At 39.8% G+C, this 15465-nt stretch overlaps 3 protein-coding genes across 6 annotated transcripts in view; 2 read left to right on the forward strand and 1 right to left on the reverse strand.

Annotated features, from left to right (window-relative positions):
* The window catches only part of LOC104810400 (uncharacterized protein C23H3.12c), a 2720-nt gene extending 527 nt beyond the window's left edge, over positions 1-2193 (forward strand). Inside the window, exons 2-9 of the mRNA XM_010536688.2 lie at positions 13-226; positions 457-521; positions 622-720; positions 966-1013; positions 1159-1228; positions 1321-1392; positions 1772-1852; positions 1952-2193. Coding sequence (XP_010534990.1) covers positions 32-226; positions 457-521; positions 622-720; positions 966-1013; positions 1159-1228; positions 1321-1392; positions 1772-1852; positions 1952-2092 — 771 coding nt within the window. The 5' untranslated portion in view covers positions 13-31 and the 3' untranslated portion in view covers positions 2093-2193. The remainder of the gene's footprint in view (positions 1-12; positions 227-456; positions 522-621; positions 721-965; positions 1014-1158; positions 1229-1320; positions 1393-1771; positions 1853-1951) is intronic.
* Positions 2194-2641: 448 nt separating this feature from the next.
* LOC104810402 (26S protease regulatory subunit 7 homolog A) lies at positions 2642-5719 on the forward strand. Its single transcript, XM_010536691.2, has 10 exons — positions 2642-2829; positions 3458-3539; positions 3685-3776; positions 3872-3949; positions 4044-4105; positions 4257-4401; positions 4512-4730; positions 4818-4999; positions 5096-5271; positions 5392-5719. Exons 1-10 carry the CDS (start codon positions 2743-2745, stop codon positions 5547-5549), a joined length of 1281 nt encoding a protein of 426 aa, XP_010534993.1. The 5' UTR covers positions 2642-2742; the 3' UTR covers positions 5550-5719.
* LOC104810401 (protein STRUBBELIG-RECEPTOR FAMILY 6) overlaps positions 5617-15465 on the reverse strand; it is a 20883-nt gene continuing 11034 nt past the window's right edge. The window contains exons 2-16 of one of the 4 annotated variants that reach the window (XM_010536689.2): positions 9630-9762; positions 9446-9517; positions 9274-9339; positions 9119-9190; positions 8955-9026; positions 8782-8853; positions 8636-8701; positions 8479-8541; positions 8078-8385; positions 7703-7992; positions 7343-7614; positions 6862-6994; positions 6626-6765; positions 6281-6437; positions 5617-6137 (exon numbers count right to left, since the gene is read on the reverse strand). In XM_010536689.2, the coding sequence (XP_010534991.1) occupies positions 5994-6137; positions 6281-6437; positions 6626-6765; positions 6862-6994; positions 7343-7614; positions 7703-7992; positions 8078-8385; positions 8479-8541; positions 8636-8701; positions 8782-8853; positions 8955-9026; positions 9119-9190; positions 9274-9339; positions 9446-9517; positions 9630-9762 (2060 nt within the window). In that variant the 3' untranslated portion in view covers positions 5617-5993. Of the gene's footprint in view, positions 6138-6280; positions 6438-6625; positions 6766-6861; positions 6995-7342; positions 7615-7702; positions 7993-8077; positions 8386-8478; positions 8542-8635; positions 8702-8781; positions 8854-8954; positions 9027-9118; positions 9205-9273; positions 9340-9445; positions 9518-9629; positions 9763-15465 lie in introns of those variants that run through there. The other 3 variants (XM_010536690.2, XM_019202234.1, XM_019202235.1) reach the window with 3 other exon arrangements.

Raw genomic sequence — 15465 nt, forward strand, 5'->3', positions numbered from 1 at the left:
GACATCACAGCAGCTCTTCCGTGTAGAAGTGATGAAAGCGAGATTGGTGGTTTTCCCGATCAAAGGGAGGAACTGGTGTTTCAGCAGATCCATCGAACATTCCGCCGGTCAGTCTCCGTCCGGCGATACTCCGACCACTCTTCGGAGCCTGTGGAAGAAAATCTCGTCCGAATCCAAGCCCATCAACGCCAATGCCGAGCTTGTCGTTGATTTCATCTCTGACAAGGTATACAATACTCTCGACATCATGTGTGTTCACATTCATTCATAGGCAGATATATATGTATATGTACGGCATTCATTGAGTGGGGAATCCCCATTTGCGGCATAGAACTGGGTACTGACCAACGAGCTTCGATGGGTCTTTAGGATTAAGGTCTTGGGTTCGAACCACACGTGTTCTCTGGTCGGAACTTGGATTTCTTCAATGCTAATGGGTTATTCTTGGAATGGTAGATGAATAGGGCGTGGATGGGTCTGGAGAAGGCACCAGAAGGGTCAATGAAGAACAAGATTCACGGGTTTGTGATGTTCTACTTTCATCTTTGAGGCATTTCTTCTCATTTTGGGTCCGTGGTTGTGATCTTTTTTGCAAATGCTGATGTCAAATTGGATTGTAAGGTTGGGATTGCGGCTCCTGGCTCGTGTTAAGCCCTCTGAGATTTTCTTGAAGTCGATATCCAAGGAGGTGACGGCTGTTGAAGTCACTTATCCTTCGAGGTTCTTTTCTTCTTGATTTCGTAATTTATGTAAATTATTAATCTCATAACAGTCTTTGGCACCATTCTCCCTGTAATGAATATAAGATTTCGTCAGCTCTCCATGAGTGAATGCTCTTGTTGAGTTTACAAGATTTTCTAGAAACATATCTATTCGGTCTTCCTCCTCATTACTACTGCCTTGTGATGGGTTTATTTGCTGATGCCGCCATTGAATTCTTGTCCTAATGTTTGTCAACGTTGCAGTTTAGATCCTAAACTTGTACGGCGGAGACTATATCATATCGCCATGAGGTAAATCGCTTGGCCGACATATATTTCTCGGCTAGTAATTTTCTCTCTGTAACGTTTCTAGTGTCTTCTTGAAAAAAGCGGCTTGTATAATGAACTCTCCCCTTATTTCTTCATACTGAGATGAATATCCTATGATGTATTACAGAGGAACAATCCTCCATAAGAAGTTCCTTATGGGTTCAGTGACTCTGCTTCCATTGACCAGCGTGTTCATGGTATGTATGTATTGAATGAAAACCTCAGCAAAATTTGTAACTTGTTCAAGTTTTGCATGGAACATGACAAAAACCTCTGTCCTTTCACTTAGGTGTTGCCACTTCCTAACATTCCCTTCTTCTGGGTCTTGTTCCGTACTTACTCCCACTGGAGAGCTTTTCAGGTAATGTCTGATACTTACTACGTTCTGAAATACGCGTCCTTTTCATAGAAGCTCGTATTTTTACGATTAAACCAGATTTGGGTTTTAGCTATCAAAGTAATGGCTGGAAATGTATGATATTCGGATTTGTCAAGTCTTTTCTGATGTTTCTCCCTCAGGGAAGTGACTGATTCGGGTTTATGCATAGAAGCTTGTAGTTTTACGTTTAGACCGAAATCCGAGTTTTAACTTGTCAAATCTCCTTGTTTGTACAACTCTGAAGTAGGAGTTCTCTTGTTGGCATTTCATATGTTCGGATTTGTCAAGTCTTTTTCTGATGTTTACCCCCTCGGGTTTATGTGACGTGGGATTGTGTTTCTCGGGTGATCGGACATTGCAGGGAAGCGAGAAGCTTCTTCAGCTCATCTCAAACCAGTCACAGTGCCAAAAGAAACAAGAATCCGACTCTTCCACCTCATGGGTAAAATCTCTAGATCCCGGCTTTGTGTTCTTCGTTTTCTCCGTGTCCTTCCCTCTCATGGCTCTGCATTTCGGGTTTCTATGGGGAAATGGATGGCAGGTCTTGCAGCCATCAGAAGAGCTTGAGAGGCTTCTTCTCAAGGGCAAGGAGGAGGGGCTTGATGAGGGGGACATTCAAGATATCTGCAAGTTATTCCATTTGAACAAACTCGACGTTCTTAAATACCGAAACCAAGTCTAAAGCCATATGCTTTTTTGCTTGCGTTGAACAGTTTTCAAAAGACAGAACCTTTGAAATTGGCAAATAAAACATCTCCTATTCAGCTTTCTGAATGATTTATATTTGATGGAATATAATATAGTTAATTCTATATTTTGCCTAATTTTAATTAAAACTTCTGTATATAGATAATAAATACGATATTTGTTTTCACAATCTAGCTGCAAGCCATTGGAATTATGACTTGAATCTCGTGCTGTTATTAAAATTATTATGGATATCAAAACACTAATCCATGGGTTAATAATATGATTAAGGCATTCTGATTTCTCCCACTTACTGTTTTCTGAAAAATCAGAAAAAATGTATTTTCAAGTTTTTTTTTTGTTAAGACTGTATTTGTAGATTTTTTAATTTTCAAAAAACCCGAGATATAAAAAGGCAAAAACTTCTGCATTTGTGTTTTAGAGAAAAAAAAAATGTTAAAATGGAAATGGCCCAAACGTCACGCGACTGGCACGTGATGATACTGTACAAAGAAATGGAAAGAAACAGAGGGAGAGAGAAAAGGAAAAATCCCTCCCTTTTATATTTCCTCACCGGCACGGAAAATCGTCAGTTCTTGAATTCTTTCACACGTCCATCCTCGATCGGAATCCGAAGGAAATCAAATGGCGAGAGACATTGAAGACGAGATCAGAGACGAGAAGAACCCTCGTCCCCTTGACGAAGACGACATCGCTCTCCTCAAGACTTATGTACGACTTCAGAAAGAACCCTAATTTTGTTTTCAGCTTGTTTTGTTCGAATTTGTATCTCTGGGTCATCCCAAATCTCAGATTCGGCTTACGTTTCTGCTATGGAGTTCATCTCAGTTCCCATTTTGTTTGACATTGCGTGGTATTCGAAGTTGCATGCTTTAGTTTGTCGGAATGTCTGTCTCTGTCTTTATTTTGGGAAATATTTGCCGGGGTTTATCCTCTTTTGGGGACCCGATTGATGTCTGCTCTGAGTTCGTCGAGAAAAATTCCTCCTTTTGTCGTGGGTTGTTGAGTGTTAATGATTTTACGAGTCTGGTGAGTTGTGACTGGATGAGCATAGCAAATTGGCTGGGATTCATGTTTCTCTTTGGGTATGGATGGATTTAGTTGGGAATCTTTTGGATTGGGTACCCTTTCCTCTAGTCATATGTTTTAGGGGTTTGGTTGCGTTAGCTGTATCTTCCGACTCATGTCTCGTCTCATGCAAATGTTCAATTGAGTTACAAGATTTCAGAATTTCGTTTCATTGTATATTTTTTTCTGTGTCTTTTTTTTTTTTTTTTACTTTGATTGGAATTTGTGTAGTCAGTGGGTACTGATTTTCCTGTATCCCATCGAATTGCAGGGTTTAGGGCCTTACTCTGCTCCGATAAAGAAAGCGGAGAAAGAAATAAAGGAGCTTGCCAAGAAGATCAATGATCTTTGTGGTATGTATAGATGCATTCCGATTGCTCCTGTAGCTTTCAGTTGGCTTTTCCCTGTGATTTCTGTGTTGTGACTGAACCTTGGCAGTGGTTGTTCGTAGAAAATAATTTGAACCCTTCATAATAAGCATTTTCATCTTTCGTGCAGGCATCAAGGAATCTGATACCGGGTTAGCTCCTCCCAGTCAATGGGATCTCGTCTCAGATAAGCAGATGATGCAAGAGGAGCAGCCCCTTCAGGTATTCCTTCTTCCTAAAAGAGACCTCTTCGATATGATAGTTTTCTGAAGGTAGCAGCTAAAAGGGCTCTAAACCATGCACTCTTAACAATCCAGGTTGCAAGATGCACAAAGATAATAAGTCCAAACACTGAAGACGCCAAGTATGTGATAAATGTCAAGCAGATTGCAAAGGTACATTTATATAGAAATGCCTTAGTGATAAAGTTTCTGTTAGAGCTTTTCACTGTTGTGATTACTGATTATGTTTTGGTTGTCTTTGCTGCAGTTTGTTGTGGGTCTTGGTGATAAAGTTTCACCCACTGACATAGAAGAAGGCATGCGTGTGGGGTATGTCACTGTTTCTACTGCACCCTGATTTTTTTTCTGTTGTTGTACCCTGTTTGATATTTGTCGATTTCTTGCATGTGTTCATGTATTCTTGTTTAAAACTGACCAGAATTGTGTAATCTTGTTCACCGTTTATCGTGTATGCTTCCAGAGTTGATCGGAATAAGTATCAGATACAGATACCTCTGCCGCCAAAAATTGATCCTAGTGTGACCATGATGACTGTCGAAGAGAAACCTGATGTGACTTACAATGATGTTGGTGGGTGCAAGGAGCAGATCGAAAAGATGCGAGAAGTATGTTTTGAGTTTGTTATTCCTTCTCGGTGTCACTATATTCTGTGCTATTTAAACATAGGGTTTTAATGAACAGATAGTGATGACTTATAATCTTCTGATATTCTTAGGTTGTTGAGCTGCCAATGCTTCATCCTGAGAAATTTGTGAAGCTTGGGATTGACCCTCCAAAGGGTGTTCTTTGCTATGGTCCTCCTGGAACTGGTAAAACCCTTCTGGCTAGAGCTGTGGCCAATAGAACCGATGCTTGCTTCATTAGGGTTATAGGTAGTGAGCTTGTTCAGAAGTATGTTGGTGAAGGCGCCAGGATGGTTCGAGAACTTTTTCAGGTAATGAACCGCAAAGTCGGCTGTCTGATCTTTTTCTTTTCATTTAGCTAGCCATGTTCTGATTTGTATGTTTTTACCTGCTTGCAGATGGCACGTTCCAAGAAAGCATGTATCGTGTTCTTTGATGAAGTTGATGCCATTGGTGGTGCAAGATTTGATGATGGCGTTGGCGGTGACAATGAAGTTCAGCGTACAATGCTTGAAATTGTGAATCAGCTTGACGGGTTTGATGCTCGTGGAAACATCAAGGTTCTTATGGCAACGAACAGGTATGTTCACATCCTTCGTGTTTGAAATACTCAATGCCCAATGCTGGACTCCATGGGTGACCGTCGTCTTTTTGTTTTGGGCTGTCTCCATTCCAGGCCCGACACACTAGACCCTGCCCTGTTACGTCCTGGCCGTCTTGATCGTAAGGTAGAATTTGGGCTTCCTGATCTTGAAAGCAGGACACAGATCTTCAAGATTCATACGAGGACCATGAATTGTGAGAGAGACATCCGTTTTGAACTGCTTTCTCGGCTTTGTCCAAACTCCACCGGTATATGATTCATTCTCTAAAGAATTCTTCCCATTCAGGAGCCGTCCTTTCTAGGAAATGCTTTTATATCTGCACAGAGTATCTCTAGAATGACTGGATTTCTGGTTTTTATGGTTGCAGGAGCGGATATAAGGAGTGTATGCACAGAAGCTGGAATGTATGCGATAAGGGCAAGGAGAAAGACGGTGACGGAGAAGGATTTTCTGGATGCAGTGAACAAGGTCATAAAGGGTTATCAGAAGTTCAGTGCAACTCCAAAGTATATGGTCTACAACTGAGTTCCAACTTCATGGCAACTCTCGTGTTTCATTTATCTTGATGTCTGAAGGAGTATAGTCTGATACCTTTTTTTTTTTAATTTATGAATCTATCATCTTCGGCAAAAGAAAAGATTCATATCCCTTTTCTTGGAAATCAATCTAATATACGCTGGACTTGTTTTGCACAACTCTTTTGAGTCTTGACATTGATGCTTTTTGAGTTCGTATAATTTGTTGACAGTACACAAAGGGGACGTTCAGAATCTAAAAAGCTGAAAAATAAGAACATAAAATATTACAAAGAGGCATGGGATTGTACAAATGACTTGCGAGAGTGAGCGTTCTTCAGTTTCACCAAACATAAACCCTGTTTTGTCTCGTCACTGTGACTTTGTCCGACACAGAATCCGAGCACAGAAGCTAAAGATCAAAGTATTGTTTTTTTTTTCTCCGGCAATGAATTTACATGTAATCATTGACCTCGGCGCTACTTGAGCGTTGGGATTGATCAACTCCAATGGTTCTCTTGCTCATATTAGCCCTCTGCACCAATACGACCAATGCTTGTACCACTTCTGACATTGGTGGTCTGAACTCTGGCTCAGGCTATCAACAACAACAACAGAAAACACCAACCAGATACCCAAATTTGTTCAGCATTTGTCAGATCATGTGTCTGGAAGTTTGATTTACGGGCATTCTGTTTCGCAAATGGATGAATATGGGCATAGCCTGAATGAATGCGTTACCTGGACGCAAAGGGCAATGACATCAGCAAAACGGGAGAGAGATTTAACAGGGTAGAGCCTTTTGAGGGATGGATCAACCATTTTGCCCAATGCATTGATATCGTGAAGCTGAGGTGTTGCCCATCTGACCAATGACTGCTCAGACCTCGGCCTCGTGCTGTAAAAGCAATTTTACAAAGAAAAGACAAGATTTTAATGATAGTAATGGTGATGCTTGGTGCTTTATCTGTTAAATACCTGTACATGTTCATATAATTCAGATTAATATTCCTCGTCTCTAAGAGTATAAATTGGTTTCGAGTTTCAGAGCTAAGAATCTGAGTCCAAAATATGGCGACATAGTACCTATCAAATGGCTTTCTCCCTGTTAAGAGTTCGAGCATTACGACCCCAAAACTGTAAACATCACTCTTCGTAGAATATTGACCAGACATAGAAACTTCTGGTGCACTGTATCCTGTTCCTTCATCGCTCTGATTCAACAGCTACATGTATAAGCATTAAGTAAACAGAACAAGTTAAGAACTGGAGATGGAGAAACCAGAGAATACATAAAAAGGGTGAAGTATAAGAAATAATACCTCATCAGCCATGGGAAGGAAGCATGTAAGACCCGAGTCTGAGAGATGGGGATTCAACTCTGAGTCGAGTAAAATATTGGATGATTTGATATTCTTGTGGACAATAGATGGTGAGCAAACTTCATGCAGGTATCTGCAAGAACAATGCTTCCATGATTTCTTCTCAAGTGTATAAAAGTTCATTAAAGGTGAAAAAGTTTCAAACTTTCATATGCTTGCAAGACAAAAGAAGGCAAGAAACCTCCTTCTTCTGAACAAAAAGGAAAAGAAACGAAATGTTTTGACATGAAAGTGAACAATGCTTCCATGATTCTTCTGCAAGAACATGCTTCCATGATTTCTTCTTCTATGTCTAAAAGTGCATTAACGGTGAAAAAGATTCAAACTTTCATACACTTGCAAGACATGATAAGGCGAGAAACTCATTTTTCTGCTTCTTCTGATCCAAATGGCAAAAACCGAATAAAGTGTCTCGACTTACTCTAATGCTCGTGCAGTGCCAAGGGCGATCTTGACGCGTGAGTTCCATATTAACGGTTTGTTTTCTTCTTCTGATAGATGTAAAAAGTCATGTAATGAACCATTTTTGTGGAACTCGTAAACCAGAAGGTGTTGCCCATGTTCTGAGCAGTAGCCAACAAGTTTGGTAACATTCGGATTATCCAATCGGGCAATGTTTGACACTGTTTCTATAAAATCATCAACCTGGTCACCTGGAAGAGCCGAAGAATCTATTTTTTTTACGGCAAGAACCTAAAACATTATTTAAAAATCAATATTATAAACTCCCGCTTTTACGAAAAATGCATAGTTTGTAGAAAAGAGAGGATTATATAAATACCTTTCCATCCTCAAAATGAGCTCGGTATACACGTCCAAAAGTCCCTTCCCCAAGAAAATTCTCTAAGCTGAAACTTCCAGTAGCTATTTGGAGATCTGCAACTGAATATGCTTTCACATTAGAAGGAACCACAGTGGTTTTCTTCATAATGACGGGCTTTCTCATTGAATCATCATCATCATCATCAAAAGATTTGTGACGGTCAGCTGGAGGAGGGCGGAGATTAATTGACAGTGAGATATCCAGTTTCTTCGTTTCAACTGATGAGGAACCCTGTATAGACTTATTTTCTGCACCCAATATTAAAAAAAAGTATTAACATCGATACATGTACTTATTTACATGCAAGAACACATGTATAATTTTGATCTGTACCTTGAAATTCATTTGACGTAAGAGTGAACGGTTGGTTGTCAGTCCTCTCGATGTCCAAGGATGGCCTCTTTGATCTTTTTCTCTTGAACAGAAAGAAAGATACCACGGCCCCAACAACTAACAATGATATAATTATGCCGGCTATCCCACCAGCTCCAATCCCTGATTTCCGAGAGTCACTGCTACTGGAATCACCACTAGAGTGGTTTTCACTGCCTCGAGAGTTATGGCTCGGAGATCTACGGATAGGTGATGTACCAGGAGGCGTTGGAGGTGCAGGTCCCAAGTTAAACGAGTTACCATCCTTTCTGTGGCAATGGCATCCTCAAAAGTATTAGGAAAAAAAAAGTTTTTTGATAATGAAAACAGAGAGTTAGGTATGTGTGAACTGAAATACTTACAGCAAGTTAATGCCCTTCAGTGAATCTGGGATCCAACCAGTGAATTTATTGTTTGCAATATTCCTGAGAAGAATGTGACAAGAACAGTATTAAGGGCTTGTCTGAAAACCGGCAATGAAGATACTATTAAGTCTGGACAGATACATTTGTTACCCACAGATTTTCAAGAGGAAGTCCGGCTAGGAGATCTATCGTGCCCGTGAACTGGTTGTTCTGAAGATACCTTTGAAATGATTAAACACATGAGTAACACACCGCCATGCAAGGAGTTTTTTACATTTAAACACTACTTTGGATGATTACATTGATTTTATACTCGAGAGAGATGTAAAGCTGCTTGGTAGAGAACCCGAGAAAGAATTAGAAGAGAGATCCCTGAAACAAGCATTTGGTTTTGTCAAAAAGTTTTGTCGTTTCAAACATTAAAGTTATGAACTAATGAAACATAGCTGGTTACATTTGGGAAAAGATCTTACAGGAAAGTGAGGGAGGTGAGTTTCGTGAAGTCAACAGCCAATTGCCCCTTGAACTGGTTGTGGGCAAGGCTTCTGGTGTTTCCAAAAGGACAAAATATACGAGGCATCAATGTAATATCTCTGTAAGAAATATGAAAGGCCATTGAAATGGAAGGAGCACTTACAGGTATTTAAGAGATGCCATCAAAGAAATGGAATACTGACCATTCCCTGTGAATTGGTTATTAGCGAGATTCCTGGAAGCCGGGAGCTAAACCAGATTTAGGATTAATTCCTGAAAACGCTATTACTGAGTAGAAGAAAGAGGGTTAATACGTACAGTTGTTGTACGTTTGGAGGAAGGTTATATGGCAAATCACCTCCAAGGTTATTGTTGCTGAGATCACTGCAGGTTCAACAGAGCATCAAGAGATTAGAAGAACATCTTCTGCATTAAGACACGCATCTGAATAACAAATTGACAAATCTGAACATTTGGTAAATTATCCTACAACTCAGTAACAGCAGTCAACTTATCGAGCATGTATCCAAGTGATCCAGAAAGACCGAGATTTGGTAACTTTCTGCAAGTAAAAAGACAACGTACTATGTTGTGTGAGCTTGACCTGAAACAAGCCATACACAAGGAGAGAAAACACAAGATTGAAACCAGAATTTGAACAAAAAAAGGAATACACTTGTGTGACTCGTGAATCCAAACACGTAATGCCTTGCCAGTTTTCACCACACGGATCACCACCCCATGGCTTCCATTGTGATAGCTGTGATGGAGAATTCATACTGCTATGCATGGTGTTTAGTGCCGATGCTGCACATCGAATCAGAAACTATCAGGATCGCGAGATCTTCGTCGAGAAAGTGAGAGAAAGTGAGAGAAAGTGAGAGAAAAGAACTCTGAGTTTGTTAATTCATTCAGTACAGCCTCTCGTACATATATAACATTACACATTGCTTACGTGTCATAACTGCTCTAACGGAAATCGTTATTTACAGTCTAATACCCTCCCCTCAAGTCTTGTTCTGGTGGAAGAAAAAGACTTGAGATCTGTAATCTCTGTAACAAACCATGAAACATAGTAGGTTGTAGAGGCTTGGTGAACATGTCCGCTAGCTGGTACTGTGTCTTCACATGCATCAAGCGAATAAAACATCCTTCAATTTCTCACGAACCAAATGGCAATCGATTTCAATATGTTTCGTGCGCTCATGAAACATATTGTTCGATGCCAAGTATATTGCGGACTTATTATCACAATAGAGAATTGCAGGACGTGTAACCTGAACCTGAAAATCTGTTAGAAGATGATCAAGCCAAGTTAACTCACACGTGGTATTAGCCAAAGCACGATACTCAGCCTCAGTGCTGCTGCGCGAAACTGTGTGTTGTTTCTTGGCCTTCCACGAGATGAGAGACGACCCAAGAAACACACAAAACCCACTGACTGATCGTCTCGTTTCCGGACATTGCGCCCAATCAGCATCTCCAAAAGCTTTCAACTGCAAATCAGACTCCGCTGAATAAAACAAGCCTTGCCCAGGATTTGACTTCAGATAACGAACTACTCGTTGCGCTGCTTTCATGTGAACTTCTGTTGGTTGCTGCATAAACTGACTTAGCTTATGAACAGCAAAAGCAATGTCTGGTCTTGTGATGGTTAGATACAACAGCCTTCCAACAAGTGCTCTGTATGATGTGACATCTTGCAAAATGTCTCCAGTTTCTTTGTGCAAAGAAACATTCGGATCAAAAGGCACAGAAACAGGTTTCGACCCTAACAGCCCTGTCTCCTCCAAAAGTTCCAGACAATACTTTCTTTGAGAAACAGAGATGCCCTTAGATGAACGAGCTACCTCTAATCCCAAAAAGAAACGCAGAGGACCTAAATCCTTGATGTTAAAATGTTGTCGAAGCAAACCTTTCAAAAAATTCACAGCATCATCATCATTGCTTGCTATCACTATGTCATCAACATAGACAAGTAGAGCCACAAAAGACTGACCTTGCTTTCTAATGAAAAGTGTGTGATCAGCTTGTGATTGTCGAAAACCATTATCCAGGAGAACACTGCTGAACTTCTGATACCATTGCCTCGAGGCTTGTCGAAGCCCATATAAGGATTTGTGAAGCCTGCAAACAGGACGTGGAGGTAATGTTTCAGAATGATCACTCGTGTACCCTGGTGGCAAACTCATATAGATCTCCTCCTCTAGATCACCATGGAGAAATGCATTTGTAACATCCACCTGTGTTAAGCTCCATTTTTGCGTTGCTGCAAGGGCTAACAACAGTTTAACTGTAACCAATTTGGCCACCGGTGAAAAAGTATCAATAAAGTCCACTCCTTCCTGTTGCGTGAACCCCTTAGCCACCAAACGAGCTTTGTACCTCTCAACCGTTCCATCTGGATTCCTCTTCACCTTGTAGACCCATTTACAGCCTACAGGTTTCTTGGTTTCTGGCAAAGATACAATCGACCAAGTTCCATTTCCAGCCAAAGCTTTCAACTCAACATCCATAGCTTGTCTCCATTTTTCTGAACCAACAGCTTCTCGAAAAGATTTGGGTTCTGTATCATTGGTGGTGTTTAGGATATATGATTTATATGTGGGTGAAAGTTTGTCATACTGAAGAACAGATGACAAAGGGTAGAGAGAAGAATCAGTAGAAAAAGGTTTGGAATGTGCAGCATAACAATGATACTGCTCAAGATAGGTAGGTCTCTGTATGTTTCTTTTGGGACGGTGAGAAGCTGTGGTTGCAGAACCATGTGGTATTTCAGAATCAATGTTTGATGTGGTTTGTGATATATCTGGTCCATGGATATGTTCATTGTTGGAGTTTTTTTTAATTAAATGAAAGGAGATATTTTTGTATGTTATTCTCCACATTTATATTCTAAAACTTAAAAAAATATTTATGACTTTTGGGAGTTTTATAATTTTTCAATCCTATAAATAGGAGGCTTTGTTTTCATTTTTATACACACCAAGGAAAACACAAAACAAAACAAAAGCTTTTGCAAAAGAAAGAAAAACATATTTTCTCTTTGTGATTCAAACCGTTCTTTGAGTTCGACAAGGCACCGGAGTTTGAAGTACCATTGTTCCGGTGAGGTATGTCCGTCCTATCCTGGGAGGATATATTCCATTAACCGTAGGTACCGCGCGGGGAATAATTTCCTTAAGGAGACACGGTTCGCCGTGGGTTCGGATTTGGTTTTTCGGTTTTAAAAATCATATTGATATAATGATGTTGGTTTGAACATAACTTTCTATACCGTTATCGGAATTGCATGTTCTTGACGTCGTTTCATAGATATCGAAATTATCTTTCTACTGATGTATGACATGCGTGATGTAGTTGTATATTTTGAAAGTTATTAAGCTCGAAGTTCTTGGAATGGAATTGAAAGTTAATAAAGCATGAATATGAGACATATAAAATAACACACCCAACAAGCTTAAGGAAATTATTGTGTATTGTGTGATTATATATTATCTTGTTATTGGTGGAAAAACGAACTTTCGTCCCCGGGGAGACAAAGTAAATTTTTCAATTTCGGAAAAAAAAAACCGAGAAAATATTTAAGTGTTGACGGTGAGAAAGTTTTGCCAAGGAAAGAGGTTGGATAATTATGCGCTCTATATATAGAGTTGGCTCCCTCTTACCTGGAAACGATCTAAATAACACTTAAATAGTTTTATGGTTTCCTCATTGAGGTTTTGAGATTATTACCCGCGTGGTTAAATAATCGAGTTCAGAAATTATTACCGTAAGGTTTTAAAATTCTGATATTTTTTAGTTGTAATACTAAAAAGTGGTATGCTAATTTTTCAGAAAATGGCTGAAAATGTTGCTGCTACGCATGTGGTTGTACCCACAGTGACTCTCCCTGCACCAGCACCTGCGGAAAAACCGGCCAAGTTTTTCGGTGTTGATTTCAAGAAGTGGCAGGCAAAGATGTTCTTTTATTTGACAACATTGTCATTGCAAAGATACATCAAGGAAGATGCTCCTAAACCGGCAGAGTCTGTACCGGAAAAGGAACGCTTCGTGGTGATTGAGGCTTGGAAGGACCCAGACTTCCTGTGTAAGAACTATATTTTGAGTGGTTTAGATGACTCATTATATAATGTCTTTTGTACAGTTCCTACTTCACGAGAGTTATGGGAGGCTCTCGAGAAGAAGTACAAAACTGAAGATGTCGGTATGAAGAAGTTCATAGCCGCTAAGTTTCTTGAATTCAAGATGGTTGACAATAAACTTGTCTCAACCCAAGTTCAAGAATTACAAGTCATTGTTCAGAATCTTCTTGCTGAAGGTATGATGATCAATGAAGCTTTTCAAGTAGCTGCCTTCATCGAGAAGTTACCACCCTCATGGAAGGACTTCAAGAACTACTTGAAACACAAGCGAAAAGAGATGTCGCTTGAAGACTTGATTGTTCGTCTCAGAATTGAAGAGGACAACAAGATGACCGAAGTGAAAGCTCGCGGGACAAGCTCGGTCTTAGGAGCAAACGTCATTGAACATGCTCCATATGTTGGTAAGAAAAGAAAGAATTTTTCTAACCAAAAGGATAACCCGAATAAATTTGTTAAGAAATTTAAGGGTTCTTGCCACAACTGCGGTAAGCTTGGTCACCGAGTTGTGGATTGTCGTGGTCCAAAGATCAAGAAGAAAAACAATGTTAACATCATGGAGATTGCTTCCGGAGTGGAAGATATTGATTTGTGTGCCATGATCTCTGAAGTTAACTTGGTTGGAAATCCCAACGAATGGTGGATGGATTCCGGTGCTACCCGCCATGTGTGTGCCAATAAGTGGATGTTCTCATCTTATGTTCCCGCTAAAGATGGAGAAACTGTGTTCATGGGAAATTCCACAACTGCGAAGGTTGAAGGGACTGGAAAGGTTGCCCTCAAGATGACCTCCGGAAAGATAGTGACTCTCACTAATGTTCTTCATGTACCGGAGATTCAGAAGAACTTAGTGTCGACATCACTTATGGTGAAACACAGATTCAAATGTGTTTTTGTTTCCGATAAGCTTGTAATAAGTAAGAATGCATGTATGTTGGAAAAGGTTACCTCACTGAGGGACTTTTCAAACTCAATGTAATGACCATGAATGACAATAAGAATGATTCTTCCGCTTACTTACTCGAGTCGAATAATCTATGGCACGCTAGATTGGGACACGTGAATTACAAGTCTCTGAGAAAAATGATCAATTTGGAATTGTTGCCCAAATTTGACTGTAAGCAATCAAAGTGTGAAGTTTGTGTTGAATCTAAGTTTACTAAACATTCTTTCAAATCAGTTGAGAAAAGTAGTGAACCTCTAGACTTAATTCATACAGATATTTGTGACGTGAAATCATCACCATCTCGCGGTGGCAAGAAGTTTTTTATAACTTTTATTGATGATAGCACACGATATTGCTATGTTTATTTGCTTAATAGTAAAGATGAAGCTATTATTGCATTTAAACAATACAAAAATGAAGTTGAGACACAACTCAATAAAAAGATCAAAATGATCAGAAGTGATAGAGGCGGTGAATATGTATCTCTGTTTGAAGAAGTATGTTTGGAATTTGACATTATTCACCAAACTACCGCCCCATACACTCCTCAATCCAATGGAATTGCGGAAAGGAAAAATCGAACATTGAAGGAGATGATGAATGCCTTATTGATAAGTTCCGGTTTATCCGAGAACATGTGGGGCGAAGCTATTTTAACAGCTACTCAAATACTCAACCGAGTTTCCCACAGTAAGACACAATCTATTCCATATGAAAAATGGAAAGGAAGAAAGCCTAACTTGAATTACTTCAAAGTGTGGGGGTGTCTAGCAAAGGTCTAGGTTCCTCTCCCAAAAAGGGTTAAAATATGACCGAAAACGATAGATTGCGTTTTCATAGGTTATGCTACAAAAAGTAAAGCATACAGATTTTTGGTTCACAAATCTGAAATCCCCGATATTCAAAGGAATACGGTGATTGAGTCAGATAATGCTGAATTTTTTGAAGCGATCTTCCCGTACAAAAGAGAATGTGAATCAATTAATAAAGGAACCAAACGAAATCGGGAAGTGAATACAGATGATACACAAAATGAGATAGAACCTAGACGTAGTACACGTCAAAGGACTGCTACCTCATTTGGTCCAGACTTTCTAACATTTATGTTAGAAAATGAGCCTCAAACATATAAGGAAGCTGTGACTTCTTCTGAAGCTCAATACTGGAAAGAGGCTGTCAATAGTGAAATTGAATCCATATTAAGCGACCATACGTGGGAGTTGGTTGATCTTCCTCCAGGGAACAAACCGTTAGGTTCCAAATGGATCTTCAAAAGAAAATTGAAAGATGATGGTACTATTGACAAGTACAAGGCGAGACTAGTTGTGAAAGGTTTTCGACAACGAGAAGGTCTTGACTATTTTGATACATATTCGCCAATTTCGAGAATTACATCCATTCGGGTGTTAATTGCTTTGGCTG

The sequence above is a fragment of the Tarenaya hassleriana genome, unplaced genomic scaffold, assembly GCF_000463585.1.
Source record: "Tarenaya hassleriana unplaced genomic scaffold, ASM46358v1 Cleome18, whole genome shotgun sequence".
Lineage (NCBI taxonomy): Eukaryota > Viridiplantae > Streptophyta > Magnoliopsida > Brassicales > Cleomaceae > Tarenaya > Tarenaya hassleriana.

Excerpts from the sequence above, each read along its gene's own strand:
- LOC104810402 (XM_010536691.2), top strand. The coding sequence starts at position 2,743 with ATGGCGAGAGACATTGAAGACGAGATCAGAGACGAGAAGAACCCTCGT. Across the intron at positions 2,830-3,457 it reads TCGCTCTCCTCAAGACTTAT|GGTTTAGGGCCTTACTCTGC; the intron begins GTACGACTTCAG and ends ATCGAATTGCAG. Across the intron at positions 3,540-3,684 it reads GAAGATCAATGATCTTTGTG|GCATCAAGGAATCTGATACC; the intron begins GTATGTATAGAT and ends TCTTTCGTGCAG.